The sequence below is a fragment of the Chelonia mydas genome, chromosome 21, assembly GCF_015237465.2.
Source record: "Chelonia mydas isolate rCheMyd1 chromosome 21, rCheMyd1.pri.v2, whole genome shotgun sequence".
NCBI classification, from domain to species: Eukaryota; Metazoa; Chordata; order Testudines; family Cheloniidae; genus Chelonia; species Chelonia mydas.
The window spans coordinates 1,171,781-1,184,795 of NC_051261.2; the positions used below are offsets into that span (position 1 = coordinate 1,171,781).

A 13,015-nucleotide genomic window follows, 5' to 3' on the forward strand; every position below is an offset into this window, starting at 1 on the left:
GGCTTAGGGCTAGAGACTTCTGACAAGGATTTGAATGAACTGTAGTGGAAACTATTTCTTCATTTCAAAAACCATTTGCAAAGGAAAGTGCCAGAAAAGGAGCAACAAAGACACATTTTCAAACAACCCAACTCCTTATGTTTTCGTACAGAACTGTGTTTGACACTGAGAACCCTGAGAAAAATTCTAGGACTTAGCTCAAAATACAGTAGATCGGTGTCTTGGAACTCTGCGATGTTGAGAACACAATTAGCCAAGTCTCCTAGGAAGCTCCGCCATCTGTCTTGCAATTCTGTTTATTATTAAATGAGACTAAACCCATTCACTCACCAGCCCATGACATGCCCTTTCTCCCGAGGCTCTGGTTGCAATGGCTTGAATAAGATAATCTGTACAGTCTGACTCAGACATGGACTGTTCATGGGGCTGCCGAAGGAGAGTAGCTGAGTGCAGGAGGTTTCCAGTATTCAGAGAGGTGGGAGGTGGGTGCTTATTCTCTCCACGTCCTGCTCCTTCACTCACTGGCAGCTTTTACATGCCTCCTTCAAGGCAATTAACCTGTGGGTAGCAAAGAAGCTTTCCCCAGCTCTCCTAGACAGCCTGCAACCTAGATAGTTAATGCAATTGGGATGCAGCTCCTAGGTGTTAATACAGTTAAGATACATGGAACACTGGGAACAACAAAAAGCTGTATCTCCTGAAGAGGTTTCTTTATCTCAGTGGCGCTAGCTTATTGATATCTAGATGTCACATTGTGTATATATGACACTTGTTTGAGAATTGTTTGTTTATTTCAACTGATGTTAAAAATCATGTAGATCCAATAGCAGTTGTGTTCCCAAATAGCAAGCCAGCGACAGCTAACAATATGAACAGGTTCCCTCATTATGCCAACAAAGTGATTTTCTTTATTTCATTTTTAGATTCAGGTGTTTTGTCAATATGAACATGTAAACCCCCTTCATTTTTTATAGATTTTTTTTCTATCCTTTAACATCAAAGATCTAATTATGGCTAGATCTAAAGTAAAACATAGAATCAAAGGGAATAGAACGCAATGAAAGACCTTGTATTTTATGGTGAGACATATTTCAAGGCTTATTTCTATAACAGCTGCAATGAAGAACAGATGCAAGCTGCCTGGATTGTCTGATAAAGGCTCAGCTGTCCAATAACAGGTTTGGAGTGATTTATTTTTAAATTGCAGTTTTGGGGTGAATTAAGAACCTTTTAGAGCTCATGAAAGTGAGAAGTGGTTGGCATTATCTAGATTTAGGCATATGCAAACAGGTATTGTACACTCATACACATTTATGCCAATTGTAAAAAATAGCAAATAAATAAATTTCTACCAATGCACTTCAATCTCAACTAGCAATAAAAAGGCTGGTTTGAAAACAGCACACTCTCCGGATTCTCCATTGTGTGTGACAAGCCCAGCGGTAGCAGAAAATAACACCCCGAACTGGGACTGTAGGCAGGGAGGGTTCTGATCAGCCCCAGCTCTCCTGTCCAGCTGCTCTCTGTGTCCGGTCCTCACGTCTCTTTATTCTGTGCAACTCTCCTGTTTATTGTTACAACCTCTGTATACTCTGCTCCTTCCCTGAGATGTTGTACCCACCCTCCCTCCTCCTAGGGTGTCTCTTTACCTGTTCTTGTCATTACCTGTCCCACTCCGTCTCTCCCTCTTTCCATCATTCCTTCTCTTCCCTCAACACCTGTCCTGGGAGAGCGGGAGAGTCCTGCCCAGGGGTGGCCACAGTTATGGTTGCTCTCTCAAGGGCTGTTCCAACCAATGAAAGCCTCTGTCTCTTTGCTTCCTGGAGCTGGTTTGAGCTCCATTGTGCTGGCCCCTTTGGTAGAGCAGAGGCCTGGCGCTCCTCACACAGGTATGGTTCGAGAGAACTGGGCAAGGAGCTCAGAGTCTGCCCTGCAGTGCAGTGTGGGGAAAGTAGGCAGGTACCCAGTGGGTCTCGTTAGTTCCACTTCACACCAGATGGTCTGATCTTCCAGCAGATGCTTCTGTTATATTCCTTCGAGTATCTCGATGGCTTGACTGGGTTTGTGGTATTCAGCAAGTGTTAATTTTAGTTCTGTAAATACTTTAACAATACTGACAGGTTTCATAGTAGCAGCCATGTTAGTCTGTATCCGCAAAAAGAAAAGGAGTACTTGTGGCACCTTAGAGACTAACCAATTTATTTGAGCATAAGCTTTTGTGAGCTAAAGCTCACTTCATCGGATGTATTCAGTGGAAAATACACTGCACATCTACCAATGTGATATAGGTGTTCCTCAGACGTTCTTATCAACTGCTGGAAATGGCCCACCTTGATTATCAGTACAAAAGGTCCCCCCTCCCCCCCCCACCCCCCCTCCTGCTGGTAATAGCTCACCTTACCTGATCACTCTCATTACAGTGTGTATGGTAACACCCATTGTTTCATGTTCTCTGTGTATAGAAATCTCCCCACTGTATTTTCCACTGAATGCATCGGATGAAGTGAGCTGTAGCTCACGAAAGCTTATGCTCAAATAAATTTGTTAGTCTCTAAGGTACCATAAGTACTCCTTTTCTTTTAACAATACTGTGGCAGCCTAGGTTCTTGAGAGCTTTGGGTACTGATGGTGTGAGCTTTATTTTCTTCATGTCAACCCATGGCCCGACTGTCTGCACGGACACAGGACAACAGGGGTCACAGTTTCACTTCGGACCACATTTTGGAACATTGAGATTTTTCCCTTTTTGCCCGTTTTTCTGTTACCCATTTTGCACCTGAGAGTCTTGGCTAGATCCTGGAATATAGCTTTAATGGTCACTAAGCTGCACAGCTAGGCAGGGGAACAAATCTGCAGTTGTGTACTCAAATCCAAAACTACCAAAACGGTTATTTGCAACTCTGTGCACAGACCTACCTCAGCTCCCAAAGTCCCAGGGCACACGTCGATGCTGAGTGGGCCGTCTCTTCTTCATATATGCCAAAGTGCCAGAATCTAGGCTATGGGGAGGAATCTTCCTACGATGTTATGTCAGTGATTTGTCCATTAATATGCTGCAAAAAGTGATGTAAAAATAAACTGTCCTATCCTGTTCTGAGATATTGTGGATCCTATTAAACCCCATGTCATGTGCATGCTCTTTATTAGTTCCATGATTCTTCCACTATTGCTATGAACCCTCTTCCCTCTCCAGAGAAGAGATTTAAAACCTGAAACCTACACCATATAAGGGAAAATGACCAAACAGCCAGAGGACAGTGTCAGTTTTCACTTTGGGTTTGTCTGTTTTATTTAATGCAGGGGAGAACATGTACTGCCTGCTATAAAACCTCCCTCTCTATTTGATTTCACTGTGTCAGCAGCCTGTGGTTTTGTATTCTCCATGAGCACAGCTGGATGGAAGGTGCACTTTAATAGGCCAATAACCAGCCTGCCTTTGAGAGTCATGGCAGTGGGTTTTTAATAGCACATCAGAAAGCCCGTGTTTTGCAGTGGAAGGCACGTTCTGCCATAACAGCAGAAAGGTGCGTCTCCAGGGTGGTTTATTAAAGCTCGGTCCCACCGCAGTTCTGCAGTCAGGCTTGCGCCTAAGCGGCCTGCTAGGGACACAAACCCAAGTGCAAACTCAATATCTGACAGTGCCAATGAGCCAGATCAAATGTAGTTTTACCCCTGAATCTGAGCGTTCTGAACCATTCACAGCAGAGATGCTATTGCCTGGTAGCCTTGCAGCCCCCCCCCTCTCGTCCCTGCCCCTTCTGCTGACTCAGTCTGTCTGAGTCCAGCGCGTGACAGGGGACCTGTGCGTGTTCACCGGTCATGCACAGAACTGCAGGGCCCGGTGTAGAGACAAGACAAGCCAGCTTGGACCATCTTCTCATTTTACCTTACAGCTTTCTCACAGCCATCTTTTCTTTTCTTTTCTCTTCTCCCTCCCTGCCTCTCCTGCTCCCTGCCTGTGTGTCACCCTCACCTCTCCTGCCCTTAGAGCTCTCCATCAGCCTCCTTGCAGTGATAGTTAGTGTGTGTGGCCTCGCCTTGGTGGCAGTTTTTCTCTTTCTCTTTTGGAAGCTGTGCTGGGTGCCCTGGAGGAACAAGGCCATTTCTTCTAACGTCTCCCAGAGCGAGGCGGCCTGCAACCAGGAGACCATGGCAGACAAGCTAAAGGACACAGGCACGCTTGGCTTCCTGGAGGCAGCTGTGAAGATCAGCCACACCTCGCCGGATATCCCAGCCGAGGTCCAGATGTCCATGAAAGACCATATCATGCGGCACGCTCGGCTACAGAGGCAAACAACAGAGCCGGCATCGTCCACCAGGTGAGTGCAGTGCTGTGCTCCGTGCAGCATGGAGACCGTGTGGGTCTGTGCAGATCGGCGCCACGCGCTTGGCTGAAATGGCTTTTCCATTTACATTCCGAGAGCCTTGCATTTAAGAAGCTGTGCAATACCTGGGCTGATCTGCAGGCCTTCCCAGACACCCCACACCTTGGCGGCTGCTGGCACTTAAAGCAAGAGGCGTAAGTTCAGGCTTCGGTTGGATTCTTACTAGCATGAGCCTGCAAGATGAGACAGTTTTGCCCCATACATAGAAGAGATGTAAGTTTCCTTGTTAATACAGCACCTCCTGGTGGCTGGAGGTGGAGCTGCGTTGTTGGCCATTGGTCAAAGACTATTTGCCCACTCTTCCAGGAGGTGGTCAAGGATGGAGTTAGCAACTGTTGCGGGGAGGTTGGGTTTCTCAGGGAGAAGTCGGGTAAGTGCCCATTCTCTGATGTTGTGCCCTGAATTTACAGAAGGTACAGTAATCCTGAGCACAGGCTGAAGACGAATGGAGCCTGGCCAGCAAACCAAGAGAGGATTAGAGATGCTGTAGGTATCCATTGACATGGTCTGCGGGCAGAGGCTGTTAGGTTATATATCCCTCATGTACGTCCCAGCCCATGTTCCCCAAGACCGCTCCCACTGCACTACTCCTTGGGAATGGCTTCAACTAAATTTACCAGATGGTGCCTTTCCATAGGGGAGAAACGCTGTCTCTGGAAGTTCAGTAGTAAGTGGCACTGAGCTGCCAACAAAAGCGAACCATTGTTTCTAGTTTCAGAGTAGCAGCTGTGTTAGTCTGTATCCGCAAAAAGAAAAGGAGTACTTGTGGCACCTTAGAGACTAACCAATTTATCTGAGCATAAGCTTTCGTGAGCTACAGCTCACTTCATCGGATGCATTCATGAAGTGAGCTGTAGCTCACAAAAGTTTATGCTCAAATAAATTTGTTAGTCTCTAAGGTGCCACAAGTACTCCTTTTCTTTTATTGTTTCTAATGTCTGCCCGGCGCTAGAGAGAAGCCCTAAAAGCTAGAGTACAGCCTGCAGCTTCTTGGCTTCTGTGCCTAAACCAGAGGGGCTCCATGGGCCCCTGAAAGAATCTCCATGATGTGTAACGGGGGCGTTCTTCATGTTCAAGTTTAGCCTGGATGATTCATTCCATCTGATCAGTCCTGGAGCTCAGCACTGGGAAGTCAGACTTTCCAAAACGGTTATTAACTAACTCACAAGGAATCAGATATTATATCACTGTACACTAGCGACCCTAGATATGTGTACGTGTCTAACTTACACCCAGCAGGGTAGTTATACCCTGCGCTCAATGCTGTTTGATTATTGAGAATGTGTGATAACACGTACCTCTAGTTTCCGGCAACTGGCTTGCCTTGGGTGTGTTCTTAATAATTATTTGTTGTTCGATATGTAAGAACTATGTCTGAGCCTGAGGGGAGATGTACCGAATGGGGCTGAAGGAAATACACCCATCCCCATGCTGGAGCATTTGCCAAAGATTTGCTTGGTTTTGAACCAGCTGTCGTATTAAGTCAATCTTAGGATAGGCCCTTGATTAAAAGTAAAAGATTCAAACCCTGTTACTGTGACTTGCTCTCATTACGTCAAGCTGTCAATATGCTTGTGGCCACTTTAATTTTGTGACAGCACAGACAGGGCGAGGGAAGGATTGGTATATTGTCAGATAGAATTAGACCCCTTTGCTCTCTTCTTGCTTCTCTGGCTCACAGCAGGACTCACTGGATAAACAGAATTGAAGTATCACTCGCTGGCCAGGCGTAGGAGTAGCTGCATGCCAGTGCCCCTGATCAATGGCTCATTGCTGCCCCAGCCGCAGCCCAAAGGCCTGTGCATGAGAGTCATTAACATGAGAGGTGAGATGCATGGGCCTTGGATGGCTAGTCTGGAGGAGAATCCAAAAATTCTCCCTGTGTCCAGAGTCTGGGAAACAAGGGCAGGAAGCTGAGTCCATGGTTTCTGGCTGAAGTGCTGGCCACAACCCCAGTGAGGTGGGCAGCACCACTGTGCAGGCAGCTGTTGCTCAGAACGCTGCTTGCACTGGCGCCCCGCATACAAGACACACATCTCAGTCTCCTGTTTGAAGGGGAACTAAAACTCAGCTTGTGACAGCTGGAGTTATGCCAGGCTTTGTCTGTAACCATTGCATTGCTTTTCGGGCAGCTCAGTCACATGGACACATGACACACGTGCAGCATGTGCACACGCACACACACAAACCCTGCACACATGCCCAGAACCCCTTCTCTGTGCACACAAACACACACATGCTCTGCCTCTCCAGCACCTTTCATGCACAAGAGAGGGTAAAAGCTCGGTCAGGCTGAGCGTGTGTGGGGACAGCTTGCTGGGGCCTGCCGACGGTATGCCAGCCCTGCTAGTTTTTCATAGTCACTTGCATCATTAAATTCACCCCCAAGATGCAACAGAGAAAAAAATGAAACAGGAATTTGTGTCAGACTCCACTGGCAAACGTCTCACTGCACCCTGAGTTACAGAGGGGTATTTGGGATAATGGTGCGGATGTGTTATCGTCACTCATCTCCCACTTGCACCTTCCTCAGATGTACGGAGGTACGAAACTGCATGGAAAAAATCGTGTACAAACCTCCAAGAAAGAGACACAGCACATTGGCCTTTGTGGTAACACACTCAAAATTCACCTGGGCTCCAAGGTTTGCATAGTGGAGAAGGCCCCCTGGGTAGCAGCCCTGTTTCTTTTGTGCACTTTAATCATCGTCCTGTCACATCATTTCTGGCCCCTAAGTGCCACATCAAAACCAGAGATCAAGCTGCTAACGCTGCCCTCCTTTGTTTGATTCGCTGCCCTGGGGCTGCCTCCCGTACTGAGCATTGCATAGCTGAGTATCCTCTTGAATCCCTAATTAATGCAAGTGGATGGGTCTGAATGATCAAATCAGGCACATGAGACGTCTCTGTAGCAGGTCCAGCTGCTGTGGGTGTTGAGGCTGCAGGTAGGGTAGAGACAAGTGCTGGAGCAGGGATTGTTCTTGGATTTATTTCCAAATCGCTCCTTCCTGTGCTAGCTGAATGCCAGGCACGGACATTTTCATTCTGTAGCCTCCTGGTGCCTGGTGGGATCCCCATCCAGCTCCACACAACCACGACACACTCACTGCCAAGTCAAAACTCCCCCTAGCCCTCCTGAGTCCAGTTCCCTGCTCTCACGGGCAGCCCTGTCACATAACCCTGTTCATAAATGCATCACTAACAGCCGTCGTAAAGCTGGTTAGCTGGTTGGCGCCACTGCTCCTATTGGGAGGCTGTTCCAGAGCCTCCCTCCTTTGATGGGTAGGAACCAGCTTCTCATTTCCAGTCTAAATGTATTCATGGCCAGTTCATTGCCATTAGTTCTTGTGCCCACACCGTCCTTCACTTAAACAGCGCCTCTCCCTCCCTGGTGTTTATCCCGATGTGCTTACAGGCAGCAGTCGCATCCCTGTCAGCCATTGTGTTGCTAGGCTAAACCCACCAAGCTCTCCATCCTCCTTGTCATCTAGTAGCCCTTCTTGGTACCGCTTCCAGTTTGAGTTCATCTTCCTCGGGGCCTGCTATATTAAGGAAGGGTAATTCCAAAGCCAAGCTACATGACCCCCAGTGTCAGCCTTCTCCCCTCTCTTGGATGCTCCACAGTCCCCAGGCCCTAGAGTCCTTTGCCAGAAGGGTGCTGCCCCCTCCCCTTGTATTCGGGGAATATCTAATGAGCTGTACCTGCCCCAATGATTCAGCAGTACCTAGGCTGCTGCCCCAGGGGATCCTGCCATGCTTTCACATGGCCTCTCACACCCCACCGGGCAACTGGCAGGCTCAGCACTGTGTGGTGCAGGCCCAGCTTTGGGAGTGAGGCAGGTTATGGGTGATCAGGCAGGGAATGGGGGGTCCTTGAGTTCTCAGTTTTTAGCTACAGAGCAAAAGGAAGAACTGAGAGGAGCCACCCAGCTCATGCAGGGGAGATTCTGCAGCCTTGCAGAGACCATTAAAGTGAATAACAACAGCAGGATCCTGCTAGAGCACAGAGAACCTGTACTGGGAAATCAGCAGGGCCACTCTGAGCCCCTTCCTGTCAGAGGGAAACATGAAAAATGCATCTGAAGTAGCGTGAAATGCTTTTAATGCTGAGGTCCCCTGGGGCTGGAGCAGCTTCCACGCGAGATGAGGACCCAGCCTGCTAGGTCTGCATGTGCCACTGCCCGATTGGCATCTGTTGGGGAGGTCTGGGTGCAGCAGGGGCCCGAAGGCAGCCATCTTAGCTAGTCCTGGCTCTGCTTGTCTGGCTTTCACAGTGCTGTGAATTCTGAGGGGAAGGAAGTTTAGTGCCAGGGTCTGGCAATGGAAAAGGGTGAGAGAGCTACAGAGTCTCCCTGGCCTATGGGCTCTGGCTTGGACACAGAGTATTTGCTCTCATTTGTGTCACAGGGGCATGGAAGGAGAACAAATGAGAACTGGAAGGACCCTGGGTGTCTGCTTGTTATCTGGGCTCCTCAGTCACAGGCACGTCTCTGTGTGTGAGATGGGAGGTGGCACCTCTGCAAGCTAGACTGGGATGTTTCCATTGCAGATCCAGGAAGAGAGCCTAATGCCCCTAGCCCATAACCAGCTCAGAGGTTCCCCACAGACAGCATGAGCACCTGTTCCCCTCTTTCTCCCATCCCCAGCTCTGCTTGGGCTCATCTTGGGAGGGAGCTGTGTGAATGCGCCAGGCAAAGTGTACAACTGTCCTCTTCCCCTGCAGGCACATTTCCTTCAAGAGGCACCTGCCTCGGCAGATGCACGTGTCCAGCATGGACTATGGCACAGACCTGCCCCTTGAGGCCGAGCAGCCAACCAGCATTGGCAGGATTAAACCAGAGCTTTATAAGCAAAAGTCTGTGGACTCCGAGGACCCCAAGAAGGAGGCGGCAAAAACCTGTGGGAAAATAAACTTCACCCTCAAATATGACTATGAGAACGAGACACTGATTGTGCGGATCCTCAAGGCCTTTGACCTGCCAGCCAAGGATTTCTGTGGCAGCTCAGACCCCTACGTCAAGATCTACCTCCTGCCTGACAGGAAGCGCAAGTTCCAGACGCGGGTCCACAGGAAGACTCTGAACCCCACCTTCGATGAGTCCTTCCACTTCCCTGTGCCCTATGAGGAGCTGACTAGCAGGAAACTCCACCTGAGTGTCTTCGACTTTGACAGGTTCTCCAGGCATGACATGATAGGGGAGGTTATCTTGGAGAACCTGTTTGAGGCCTCGGACATTTCCCGGGAAACCTCCATCTGGAAGGATATTCAGTATGCGACAACTGTGAGTATCTGCTGCAGGGGAGCCACGTTGGCCTTCAGATGGGTTGAGATCTATGCAGGTATTGTGCATCAATGTTGTATGCACTGGCTGTGCACATTAAACTGGATAGTGTGTCTAGCCACCCACACCAGGAGTGTGTCTTTGTCCTCTCCTCCCACACCAGTAAATAAAAGTTTATTAGAGTAGCCAGCTAATGGAGTTTCTCGATTAGCACAAGTGAGAGGGTCTTGTACTTTTAGCACTGAAGACCCACAGTTTAAACTCCACCAATGATCACGCAAGCATCGTGGGGAGGGAGGATGTTGTGTGCGCAGGCCTGTCAGCTCTACCAGGGTCCTCATTTATTGCAGATGCCATTCTAGCTCCACTTGCTGTTATCTCCCTGTTCAGTACTGTGTGTTGTTCCCCACATGTGGTGAGTCACGTACTAAGTCCATGGTAGCCTGAGAGCTCTCAGTGTCTGCCATGTGCATAGTATAGACATTAATAAATTACTCTGGAGGAACATCCTGGTCCATCAGATCACTTACCTCCATTTTGAGAAGTTACGCCGTCTTTATTTACTGCATGACTTGTTTCCACATATCAGAAAACATCATTTCGGAAACAGGTAGGAACTGCTAGGTTTCCTGGAGTTTTTCTTTTTACCTTTTTGAAAAGTAACATTTTCAAGTCCTCTAAACAAAACAAATTAGCAAAAAACTCCAACCTCCAAGCTGACCCTGTGTGGAAAATTCAAACAGAGATGCTCCAGCCATTATTATTCAGTATTAATCTGGCTCTCTCAGAAGCCCCTCGGAAATCTATGCCCAGAGGGATCAGCTGGAAGCATAACTTTTGTTTGCTTTTCATTTAGAGGGTTGCATCATCATTTCACCTCTTTTAAAGTTCAACCAGAAGTTGTGGGATTAATCACTAGGTAAAATTCTATTCCGTGTGTTGTGCAGGACAGACTAGAGCATCGTAATGATCCCTCGTGGCCGTAAAATCTGTGAATCTGGGGATAAAATGTACAAATAGCAGCAGCTTCCTCATTCAGACACTGCCCTTAGCCCCAAGTGCACAGTTGGCGTCTCATTGGGCTGTGATTGTCTGACGGGTAGTAGTCAATCAGCGCTGCTTGGCAGTGTCACTTCTCACTGCCCCCGGCTATTGGTGGGGCTGGGCTGGCCACATGAGCTGTGTGTGTGCGTGCGTGTGTATGTGTGTGTGTGATGCTGACCAATTACCCACGCAGTGCTACCCTCATCCACTCTTTGGCAGTGGAGCAGTTGCAGTAGCTCCCTCCCTTGTGCTGCGCGGGGGAGAGTACCAGCAATAATGGTGATGGTGAGACAGGGCAGCACATTATGAACAATGGTCTGTAAAAGGCTGCAGTGTTAGCTGCACACCCCCGAGCCCTGTCAGCAGGTGATGATCCTGCTGGGGAAGTAAAACCTATTGTGCTGACTCACTGAAAAGAATGTTCATTGCCCCTTGGGGATAAAAGGACATGAGGGTGGTTCTCTGCAGAGAAGATCTAGTATGTGAGCTGAGCAGGCCGGAGGGAGGGAGGACCCTTAGGAGCAGTGAAGGCTGGAGACTCGCGTTTTGGTGGGTGTTTTGAATTCCTTTTGTGAATGAAGGGGGGGTGGTTCTGACCCATTGTGACTGGTCACATTGTGGTTATGGCCAGCCGGGAGCACCACCTGCCCACACTGTCTGCTCAGTTCAGAAGTGTACGTCAACCAACACATAAATTGCTGCATTTCTGCTCTTCCCATATCACCTCCAGGAGTGCCTGTTTGAAGATAGTTAGTCCTGAGGGCTAACAACAGACCATTTGTAGGTCTGGAAGCGACTTGCTCTTTTTCTGTCTCATGTCACAGCCTTATTTCTGAGACTGCAGAATATGGGATTTCCATAGCCCTGTGGCCCAAAGCAAAGGCCCTGCCAACGCTACCTGGCGATGAGCATATCCGACTGAGTGGCAAATGGAGTGAATGCTGTGTGTAATCCCGCCTGGAATTCCCCCAGGCTTATTTGGTCTCTCAGCTCTCTCGCTTTCTGCCTGGGGACTGAGCTCTTGCATAGCAGTAGCTATTCCACAGGGGCCAGCAATATTAAAGGACACCTGTTGGCACTGCTCCAAGCCCACTAGCAATATTGCTCTCACTCTCTGGCCACACTCCCATCTTGCCACTCGATTTCTGCCAACAATATCACTCTGTCATCACACTGAGTTCTGACCTTTCCTTGCATTCCCCTCAAGCTAGGGCTCTCCTTGACCTACAAGTGCTGCCCATCTGCTGGCCTGGTGAGACTGGGCTGGTGAGACCCCCTCTAGATGTGCTCTGCCTAGGGAGGTGCAGTGCCGAGGGAAGGGAGAGAGCTGCACGTTGCTAATGCAATTGCTGGAGAGCCCAGCATGTGGCCAGGGCTGGAGTTTGACTGTTCTGCGTGGGAAAGGATTGAGTGAGCTGAACTGAGCAGTCAGTCCCCTGAAGTGTTTCTGAGGCCAGGGATAGGTGAGGCGTTCCAGTTCCTGTTTGACTCTGGTCTCCATCCCATCACACTGCCAGTTCTGACTCTGACATGCTGGCAGCAGCGACTTGTTTGGCTGGATTCCCAAAGACAGGGCCCTTGGGAGCCAGGGCTGCCCACAGCCGTACCAAACCAGTGTGTGGCTGTGGGTCTCAGGTCTCACATGCACCCCCAGTGTGTGGCTCTGGGTCTCAGGTACTGACACAGCATCTGGTAATCTGTAGTGCATTTATCGTCACACCAGCCCATGTGTAGGAGGGGAGCTGAGGCACAGAGCGACTGAGTGACTTTCCCAAGGTCACACGGGGAGTCGGTGGTAGAGCAGGGACTCCAGATCTCCAAGCTCTACACTAGTCCCCCCCACTGGATAGACCCTCATGCTCTGGCTGCCTCCGGCAACGCTGTCTGCATGGAGATTGGGTGTATTTGCACCCAGGTGGCCCCTGCACTTGAGCTGTTTGCAGCTGGGATACTCACTAGGTAGAGCTCTGCAGGAGCCTCTTTGTTCCCACTTCCTCTTGGATGTCATTTCAGCCTGTTTCAGAGAAATCCAGGACCTGTGATCGGGTCCTTCCGCACTGCCCTGCTGGTGCTAATCCTGAACGGTCCTGTGGGCTGGGCTTCACCTAAAACTTAGGTCAGCCTCGCTACGTCACTCAGGGCTGTGCAGAATGTCCTGTCCGGATGGCCATCGTTAGGTCGACCTAATCCCCGGTGGGGATGTGGCTAGGTAGGCAGAAGGATTCTTCCGTCAGCCTAGCTCCTGCCTCTCAGAGAGGTGGATACCGACGTTGATGGAGGTGTCTACATGACGGTGCAACATCTG

At 49.3% G+C, this 13,015-nt stretch overlaps 1 protein-coding gene across 2 annotated transcripts in view; it reads left to right on the forward strand.

Annotated features, from left to right (window-relative positions):
* The window catches only part of SYT6 (synaptotagmin 6), a 92,578-nt gene that overhangs the window by 35,543 nt on the left and 44,020 nt on the right, over positions 1-13,015 (forward strand). The window contains exons 2-3 of one of the 2 annotated variants that reach the window (XM_043533746.1): positions 3,989-4,319; positions 9,108-9,666. In XM_043533746.1, coding sequence (XP_043389681.1) covers positions 3,989-4,319; positions 9,108-9,666 — 890 coding nt within the window. Of the gene's footprint in view, positions 1-3,522; positions 4,320-9,107; positions 9,667-13,015 lie in introns of those variants that run through there. The other variant, XM_027822100.3, reaches the window with a different exon arrangement.